The sequence below is a fragment of the Oreochromis aureus genome, linkage group 3 (genome assembly GCF_013358895.1).
Source record: "Oreochromis aureus strain Israel breed Guangdong linkage group 3, ZZ_aureus, whole genome shotgun sequence".
In the NCBI taxonomy this organism is placed as follows: domain Eukaryota; kingdom Metazoa; phylum Chordata; class Actinopteri; order Cichliformes; family Cichlidae; genus Oreochromis; species Oreochromis aureus.
The window spans coordinates 114,578,709-114,588,506 of NC_052944.1; the positions used below are offsets into that span (position 1 = coordinate 114,578,709).

Sequence of the window (9,798 nt, forward strand, 5' to 3'; positions counted from 1 at the left end):
CTGGGTGAGACGGGTAGAGGTGGAAACTCGTCCATCATGTCCTCAGTTATTGGGAGAGGTAGTGAAAGAGCCATATAGTCATGGCAGTTGTCACGCAGTGGGTTTACCGACCCAGTTGTTTGGCTACCATTAGCCTTTAGCAGTAGCTTCGTTTTAGAGCTAGACGAGGCTCTTTTATTGTCACGCTGTGACATTATTTAACCAAAATCAGTTCTCTTCTTGCTTAAATACCGAAAAAGCTTTTAAGGTCTGAGTTGACACAGTCTTCCTACCGTATTATACGGTTACATTTGCTAAGCTCGGCAGTAAGCGTGTACTTACTCGGCCATCTTGGAACGCCCCCTGAACAGAAATTGGTTGGAAGATGTAAAATTCTCAATTCTGCCTGTCGCTACCCGATTCTTACCGGAAACTCGATCGGTACCCCGCATTCGCAAATCTTACGTCACTTCCTCTCTTTGCCAACATTGCGACAGTTAATGTTTTTGAATGACACGGTTAGCGCCCTGTTAGCTCCTAGCATTTCTCAACAGCTCTGCCTCATTTTCAACTACCGGGACATTTAAACAGTGGATAATCCATTTACAAACAATTTCATGCTTTTCTCCTCAACAGAGAGCGTTCCCCGATTGAACAACAGCGCCGTAAAATAAGAAGAATGGCGCCTAATTACAGAGTTAATAATACAGACTTTGTAATATGTCACGTGAAGATTCATCAGCCAGATGATGTGTTTACTGACAACTGACAGTGATAGTGGACATCATCATCACTATTCCAACAACCCTCTCCGCACAGACGAACATAAACACACTGACTATCACTAAATCAAATTTAACACACGTTTGTAATGACGCTAAGTCAGTTTACAATAGGGTTCGTTCGCTCGGTCAGCAGGGGGCGGCATCCTTGTACACTGGGGAGTAAACTGCTACTAAATGAACAGAAGAAGAACAAAAATATCTGTAACTATCGTAAAACGCTTTGACCGGAAGTAGACACCTTTCGCGCATGCGGGGTACCGATCGGGTTTCCGGTACGGATCGGGTAGTGACACTGCCAACTGAACACATACGAGATTTTAATGAGGATGAATAAAAAAAATAAATAAAAAAATGAGGATGAATAACTAGCCGGCATGGAGGAAAAGGACATTTATTTGGTGGAGTGGCGACAAGAAGCCAAAAGGCGGGTGGCCGGTCTATGAAGCCTCCATCATCAAGCTAGCAGGTGCCTTTTCTCATATAATATTACTTTATTCTCGCTTATTTGGCAGGCGTGGAGAGCTGCCACCCAGGCAAAAGAGAATATAAGTATATCACATTATAACGTGAAAAGTTTATCGTTCTAACAATATACTATCATGTTAGTACAATATACTTTTCATGTTTGAACAACATGTTTGAACAACATGTTTGAACAACATTGTACGAACAATGTACATAATTATCATGCCCGTACAATATTGTGCGAACGTGATAATTATGTATATTGTAATAACGTGATATTATATTATACAAACATGAAAAGCATAATGTTAGAACAATAAACATTTCATGTTATAACGTGATATAGCTCTATTTTTCTTTTGCCTGGGTGGCAGCTCCATGCTTCCATAATTTGGTAATCAAAATATGTAACTTAATTAATTATATTGTGACGTACTTTTGCCTTTTCTTATTATTCTGCCTTCTCAGAAAGGGAAAAAATACAAAGAAAACTGTTTACACTTGTTATATACAATAACTATCAAAACCTATTCACATTTAATTTGGCTTTCACAGAAATCCCACCTCTCCTTCTGGCTACAGAGCACTTACTTACCAAGGTTAGAAACAAAGCACAGTTATGCTTTATTAATGTTCGCTAATTACAATGTTCCACATTTTCTTGCTTTTTAAGTCATTTTTAGGCTTTTTAGAGTTTTGGGGTTTTTTAGCAGTAATGTTTCTGCCTATCTCTGCAGATCTTCCTGATGTCGGATTTACATAAATGTAGGTAATTTTGTTTGTCATTGTCATTAATGTTGTTGCTGTTGTTGTTTTTGTGCAGTTTGAAATCATATAAACCTAGCAAGCATCAGTCAGCACAGTGACTAACCTAAACTGATTCTTGCTTTATTCACATATATTATATGTAATTATATATACCTGCACATTGTACCTAGGGTTGCAGCCACTTGGCCCCACCCCATTGTTGTGACAGTGTTTGTAATACATGAATTTGTTTCTTACAGATGTCAAAGTCTCAACCTCATGCTGCCCTCCCCATCCTCCTAAAGTAAGTATTTGTTGTTGTAGTTTTTATGCAGTGTCTGTGTCACATGCTAATCATAATTATTGAAATAACTGTTTTCTAAGAGATTTTCCAAAACACTAGTTATCCCTTGTGCAGCCCTGGGCCTGGACCAAAAGAAAAAAAAAAGAAAACGCTCGGGGAGCGGGGTCACGCGGACCCCCAGCTCGTGGTGCAGCTGGACCTTGCGTGGAGGCTCGGTGAGGGGGGGTTGAGGGAGAGAGGTGTGTGCGTGTGAGGGGGTCACGCGGACCCCGGCAGCGCGGAACCAGGTCTCGTCACGAAACGGAACAAAGGGCTGCGGAGGCAGCTTGGGGTGGGGGAGGTGGGGGTCAGGCGGACCCCCGGTTAAAGCGGGTTCCGTCGCAGCATCAGACAAAGACACCTAAACGGCTGTAACCCTCCATCGATTGCGACAGCGGCCGCGCGGTTGCGGCGGATCGAAAATCCACGCATAGTGTCGGAAGACGTCTCTCGCTGTTTCTGGGGTGGCGTTTGAAGCGCGCCGGGTTTTCTCGACTCTGCAAACGGAACACGCGCACGTCCCGTCGAACGGAGCCACGGCTTGAACCGGTGCGTTTCTTTTGTGTTTGTCCCAGTAGCGACTGGCGGGTGATCCCTGAAGCACACGGGGACGCTCGTTCGGATTCCGCGACGATCGCTCCTCCCCCGGTTCGCGCTCTCCAATCGGTCCGATTCGGTCCGATTCAGAGACCGGGATCCCCTCGTCGCCGTTCTCGCCGTCGTTGCTGCTGTCACGACCGTACGGGTCCATTCCCAGTGACGTGAGCTTTGGAGAAGGAGCTCGTGAATGTCCCGAGTCATCGACGCAGACGCGCTCGGCCTACGAGTAGTTGGTGTGTCAATAGGTAGCTTTTCTCGACCATCTTCGGAGGTGGAGAGGGAGAGAGAGAAAGGAAGAGGGGTCAAGCAGACACAGGTGGGCCCCGGCGCTCGTCGTCTTCGGAGGGGTCTCGTCGCGAAACCGGACAGCGGGCCGCGGCGCAGTTGGGGCAGTACGTGAGCGCGCACCTCGAGCACACATGCACGTGGCAGGCGAAGCAAACGATCTTGGTCTTGACGTCCTTGCTCCTGGGACAGACGCGGCACCTCTGCCTCTTGACCGGGGTTTCCCGCGGCTCGTCGCGGCGGGAATCAGGAGTGGAGACGGCTTCTCCTTCTCCTTCTCCTTCTCGCCTTCCTCCTCGCGTTCCTCGTCGTCGCCTGGCCTCGAGCGTCGGGAGAACGAGCGCTTTGCCCAGACGCTCAAGGAACAGCCTTCGTTTGTTGAGTTTGCCCGACATCCAGTCCGGGTGGATCTCCCTCCAGAGGACGAACGCGTTGTAGGCCGCCACGTCCACCATGTTGTGGAAAAGGGCCACGGGCCACCTAGAAGTCTTTCTCCTGCAGCTGTAGGTCCCCACAACCTTGTCTAGGTTGTCGACGCCTCCCTTGGTGCGATTGTAATGCAGCACCATTGAGGGTTTCGCAGAGCCGCCCCCGCCGCCGTCGGGGTTGCTGCTCGGCTCCAGCAGTGACCCGGAGGGCCCGACGTAGCGCGGAGAGGTGGTGAGGAGTAGCACGTTCTTGTTCTTTTTCGCCACGTAGGACAGGACAACCGCGTTGGGTGGCCAGCCGTCCGGGCCGCCGCGGAGCACCGCGGCCTGGGTGGAGCCAACAGCCCTGCCCTTGACGCAGCGCAGCTCTCTGGGGATCTCGGGCCTGTTGGCTCGGAGGGTGCCCAGCAATGTGTGGCCTCTTTCGCGAAAAAGCCTCGTCGCGAGCTCGCGCGACGTGAAGAAGTTGTCGCAGGTGACGTTGCGTCCAGGTGCCAGTCCCTCGGTGAGGTCCATGACCACTCGGGTGGCCAGGTTCTTTTCGGGAGGACCGAGCTTGTCGGGCTTGCCGGCGTACACCTGCATTTTCCACGCGTAGCTGGACTGGGCGTCGCACGCGACCCATATCTTGATCCCGTACCTGGCCGGTTTGCTGGGCATGTACTGCCTGAACGGACACCTTCCTGTGGGTGATACGACAAGAAACCAAGAGAGAGTTCAGAAGCTGTCCCAGTTTCACAAACACGCAGGCAGAAATCCAAACAAAAGTACACAAAAAATATACATTGAGGAATTGAGGAAAGCCTAATATCCGTCCCATACATGCCAATATCATCACAATCACCACAGAGAGACAGTCAGACACACATGCACCAAGCGAGTGAAAGAGTTCAGAACGTATCTCAGTTTCACAAGCACACAGGGAGAAAAACCAAATAAAAGCCCCCCCCCCCCCAAAAAAAAAAAATACAAAAAGTACAAAAAAAAATACAGTGAGGAAAACCGACTATCCATCCCATACGTCCCATCATCATCATCATCATCATCATCACACAAACCTCTAAACGGCACCAGTCTCTCGTCCACGGTGACCTCGGGTCCCGGTCGGTACATGAGAGGCAAGCGCCCGCACCACTCATCCCACACCGCTCTGACCGGGGCCAGCTTGTCGTATTGACCGCGGTCGTTGCGACGCCTGGCCTCTCTGGTCTCTCGGTCGTCGAACCGCAGGGCGCTCGAGTAAGCCCGGAAGGTCTTGAGCGGCATCGTGGCTCTGAACACAGACCTGCCGCTCTCTGCGTCCCACAGGCTCTCGCAGGCCTCGCCTCGCGACCTGTACACGCCGGCGAGTATCAGCAGCCCCACGTAGGCTCGGAACTCGGCGCGGCCCATGGGCTTCCAACCGTCGATGGCGGTGCGGCGCCTGGACGCTTCCAGGTTGGTCATCGCGACCACGGCGTCCTCTATCTCGGGCGGAAAGTACGCCATGAACGAGGACGCCTCATCTCGGACCGCGGCTAGAGCCTCTTCGGTGGGGCCTCCTCGCTGCTCTAGGTCGCGGGGTTTGGGATAAATCGACTGCGACGATTGCTCGTCCTCTTCTTCTTCTTCTTCTTCTTCTTCTTCTTCTTCTTCTTCTCCATCGTAGTTGTCGGTGTCGTCTTCGTCGCTACCATCTTCGTGATAATCGTCATCGCCGCCACCTTTGTGGCAATCGCCTACAGCTTCGTCGTAATCTACGTCGTCGTCTTCACTGTAATTATCATCGCGACCATCATCACCGCCATCCTCAGTGCCCCCCATAGCATCCTCGTCGCGAAGCTCGGCCTCAGAGTGCTCGTTGTCATCTTGCGACTCTTTTTCCGAGTCATCTTCCGAGTCATCTTCCGAGTCATTTTCCGAGTCGTCACCCTGGTAATGTTGCGATGAGATTTCAAAGCCGGATGCTTGCGCCTCGGCCCAAACAAAGGCAATTTTCTTGTCATGTTCAAACTCGTCAGTTAGATGGACACTGACTTCTTCTAATTCTTCTTCTTCTTCTTCTTCTTCTTCTTCTTCTTCTGTCTTTCTGGAGAAGGTTTCGTGTTCGGACCTGTCTATTATGTGACCACCGCCGACCGTGTTGTCTTCTGCGTCTTTGCTGGCTAGGCCTTGATAATGAAATGTAGCGGGTCGTAATAGAGTAGCAGGAGCAGCAGCAGCAGCAGCAGCAGTGCACGGTGTGCCTAAGTTTCTTCCGCTGAAGGAGCCGCGGTTTCCCCAAGAGGTTTGCGACGCTGACGCAGATGTTGATGCCGTTGATGCTGCTACGCCTCGATCCCTCCTCGCCACCCACGGCCTGGTACGGGACATGTCCTTGTCAGTGGTGTGCACTCTTTCTGTCTTTCTGGCTGGCAATTTGTCCGCAACCCCGACACGCTTAGTAACTCGTATTTCGCTACCTTTACCGATGTTGTGGTGGGGTATTTCGCTACCCCGCGTTGCTCGCAACGGGGTATTTCGTTACCCCTGTCTCATCACCTCGGGGGTATTTGCCGACCCCTTAGTAGCCACAATGGGGGGTGTTTCGCCACCCCAACGCACATTCGTAAGTTACGATGGCAAACACTGGGGTCTGGAGGGACCCCGAACCGCCGGGGCAAACAACTCTCAACTTCACATCATCGTCATCATCATCATCATCATCATCTTCTTCTCCTTCTCGGTTGTGTTCGCGTAAACCGACCTAAGCGAGGACCTCGGACTCTGCCTGCATCAGCATCCTCCTTTCTCCTTCTCCTCGGTTCTCCTGCGCCTCGCTGTCGGACGCTTAGCTTTGCAGAGGGCAGTATTCGCGTAAACCGGCTTCCATGAGGACCTCGGACTCCCCCTGCATCCTTATCCTCCTACCTCCTGCTGCTCTGTTCTCCTGCTCCTCGAAGGCGAGCTCTTAGCCGGATGGGCCCCGGGTTACACGTAAACCTGCCTAAGTGGGGACCTCGGACTCTCTCTGACTCCCTGTCCTCTTTCCTCCTTCTGGTCCGTTGTCTTGCGCCTCGCAGGTGAGCGCTTTGCCGGATGGGCCCCGAGTTACGTGTAAACCGGCCTAAGTGGGGACCTCGGGCGCTCTGTGTTCCGTGGGTACTGTGTGACCCCTTAGTAATCACGATGGGGTATTTCGCAACCCCAATGTACATTCGTAAGTTACGATGGCAAACACTGGGGTCTGGAGGGACCCCGAACCGCCGGGGCAAACAACTCTCAACTTCACATCATCATCATCATCATCATCATCATCATCATCATCTTCTTCTCCTTCTCGGTTGTGTTCGCGTAAACCGACCTAAGCGAGGACCTCGGACTCTCCCTGCCTCAGCATCCTCCTTTCTCCTTCTCCTCGGTTCTCCTGCGCCTCGCTGTCGGACGCTTAGCTCTGCAGAGGGCAGTGTTCGCGTAAACCGCCTTATCCTCCTGCCTCCTGCTGCTCCGTTCTCCTGCTCCTCACAGGGGAGCGTTTAGCCGGATGGGCCTCGGGTTACGCGTAAACCGGCCTTCGAGAGGAGCAGGGATGTTCTCTACTCCACGATTACTATGGGGTCAAAGCGTACCCACGATGGGGTATTTCGCAACCCCAATACACATTCGTAAGTTACGATGGCAAACACTGGGGTCTGGAGGGACCCCGAACCGCCATTCGTAAGTTACGATGGCAAACACTGGGGTCCGGAGGGACCCCGAACCGCCGGAGGAAACAACTCTCAACTTCACATCATCATCATCATCATCATCATCGTCATCATCATCGTCATCGTCATCGTCGTCTCTTTCTTGGCAGTGTTCGCGTAAACGTCCCTAAGTGAGGACCTCGGACTCTCCCTGCCTCCAAGTCCTCCTTCCTCCTTCTGTTCCGTTCTCCTGCTCCTCACAGGGGAGCGTTTAGCCGGATGGGCCTCGGGTTACGCGTAAACCGGCCTTCGAGAGGAGCAGGGATGTTCTCTACTCCACGATTACTATGGGGTCAAAGCGTACCCACGATGGGGTATTTCGCAACCCCAATACACATTCGTGAGTTACGATGGCAAACACTGGGGTCTGGAGAGACCCCGAACCGCCATTCGTAAGTTACGATGGCAAACACTGGGGTCCGGAGGGACCCCGAACCGCCGGAGGAAACAACTCTCAACTTCACATCATCATCATCATCATCATCATCATCATCATCATCGTCGTCTCCTTCTCAGCAGTGTTCGCGTAAACCGGCCTAAGTGAGGACCTCGGACTCTCTTTGCCTCCTAGTCCTGCGACCTCCTTCTGTTCCGTTCTCCTGCTCCTCACAGGCGAGCGCTTACCGTGATGGGCCTCGGGTTACGCGTAAACCGGCCTTCGAGAGGAGCAGGGATGTTCTCTACTCCACGATTACTATGGGGTCAAAGCGTACCCACGATGGGGTATTTCACAACCCCAATACACATTCGTGAGTTACAATGGCAAACACTGGGGTCTGGAGGGACCCCGAACCGCCATTCGTAAGTTACGATGGCAAACACTGGGGTCCGGAGGGACCCCGAACCGCCGGAGGAAACAACTCTCAACTTTACATCATCATCATCATCATCGTGGTCTCCTTCTCGGCAGTGTTCGCGTAAACCGGCCTAAGTGAGGACCTCGGACTCTCTTTGCCTCCTAGTCCTGCGACCTCCTTCTGTTCCATTCTCCTGCTCCTCGCAGGTGAGCGCTTTGCCGGATGGGCCTTGGGTTACGCGTAAATGGGCCTGAGTGAGGACCTCGGCCTCTCCGTTGCTCCTCGTCCTCCTTGCTCCTTCTCCTTCGTTCTCAAGCGCCTCGCTAGTGAAAGAGAAGCTGTTTGGCCTTCCTATTACGCGAACACCGCCCTCCAGTTGGACCTCGGGCTCTCCGTTGCTCCTCGTCCTCCTTGCTCCCTCTACATCGTTCTCAAGCGCCTCGCTAGTGAAAGAGAAGCTGTTTGGCCTTCCTATTACGCGAACACCCCCTATGGTGAGGACCTCGGGCTCTCCGTTGCTCCTCGTACTCCTTACTCCCTCTACATCTTTCTCAAGCGCCTCGCTAGTGAAAGAGCAGCTCTGTGGCCTGCCTACTACGCGAACACCGCCCTCCGTTTGGACTTCAGACACTCCTTGCCTCCTCCTCATCCTTGCTCCCTCTACATCTTTCTCAAGCGCCTCGCTAGTGAAAGAGCAGCTCTGTGGCCTGCCTACTACGCGAACACCACCCTCCGTTTGGACTTCAGACACTCCTTGCTTCCTCCTCATCCTTGCTCCCTCTACATCGTTCTCAAGTGCCTCGGTAGCGTACGCTTAGGTCTGCGGAGGGCGGGTTACGCGAACACAGCCTTTCGTTTGGACCTCGGACCCTCGCTCTCACGGGCCTAGCTGGCGAGCCCTTAGCTTTGGGGAGGGTGGGTTTCGCGAACACCACCGTCTTTGAGGAACCCAGAACCTCCTACACACACACACACACACACACACACACACACACACACACACACACACACACACACGAGGCAGTGAGGAGGAGAAGGAGGTTGTTGCTACGCCCGCGTCGCGAAACCAGGGCTCATTGTGTGCGTGCCCGGAGTAGCTACGGGGAAACACGTGGGACAACCGACCAGTTTGGGGTCATGGTTTATTCAACGCGTATTTTCAGTGTGGTTTAACTTGGTAATCTGATCTGAAAGACTTTCCCTGAATGTGCCTTAATTTCACCTCTTTTTCCTTTCTCCTTTTCTTAGCTTACTGAAAATGTTGGCGACCAAAGGCCGGATTCAGGGACGTGTGCTGCTTGTGCTACTCGCGTTACGTGGGCAAACTGCTCGCTGTCATCATCGATACAAAGGTAAAGTGCAATCCCAGGGTTGTGTGCTGCTTGTGGTACTCGCTTTATGTAGACAAACTGCTTGCTGTCAACATCGATACAAAGATAACAAAAGAATAGCCTAGTGTAACGTAGTGTTTCATGTTTTGTTTTGTTTTTTTCTAGAATGATTCAAATGTAACCATCGTTTCCCCAACCCCGCAGGCTCTGCGACCCGTGAAGAACTGAGACTCCTTCTGGTCGGTAAAACAGGCTCGAGAAAGAGTGCGTCCGGAAACACCATCCTGGGGGATGCGTACGCTTTCAAAGAGGACGTTTCGCCCGAGTCTGTCAC

General features: G+C 52.2%; 1 protein-coding gene across 1 annotated transcript; it reads right to left on the reverse strand.

Moving 5' to 3' along the window:
- Positions 1 to 3,221: 3,221 nt before the first annotated feature.
- Positions 3,222 to 8,322, reverse strand: LOC120435077 (piggyBac transposable element-derived protein 4-like). The gene is made up of 5 exons (XM_039603952.1): positions 8,210 to 8,322; positions 7,961 to 8,030; positions 5,306 to 5,543; positions 4,640 to 5,182; positions 3,222 to 4,315 (listed from the first exon to the last, which is right to left on the reverse strand). Exons 1-5 carry the CDS (start codon positions 8,320 to 8,322, stop codon positions 3,222 to 3,224), a joined length of 2,058 nt encoding a protein of 685 aa, XP_039459886.1.
- Positions 8,323 to 9,798: the final 1,476 nt, after the last annotated feature.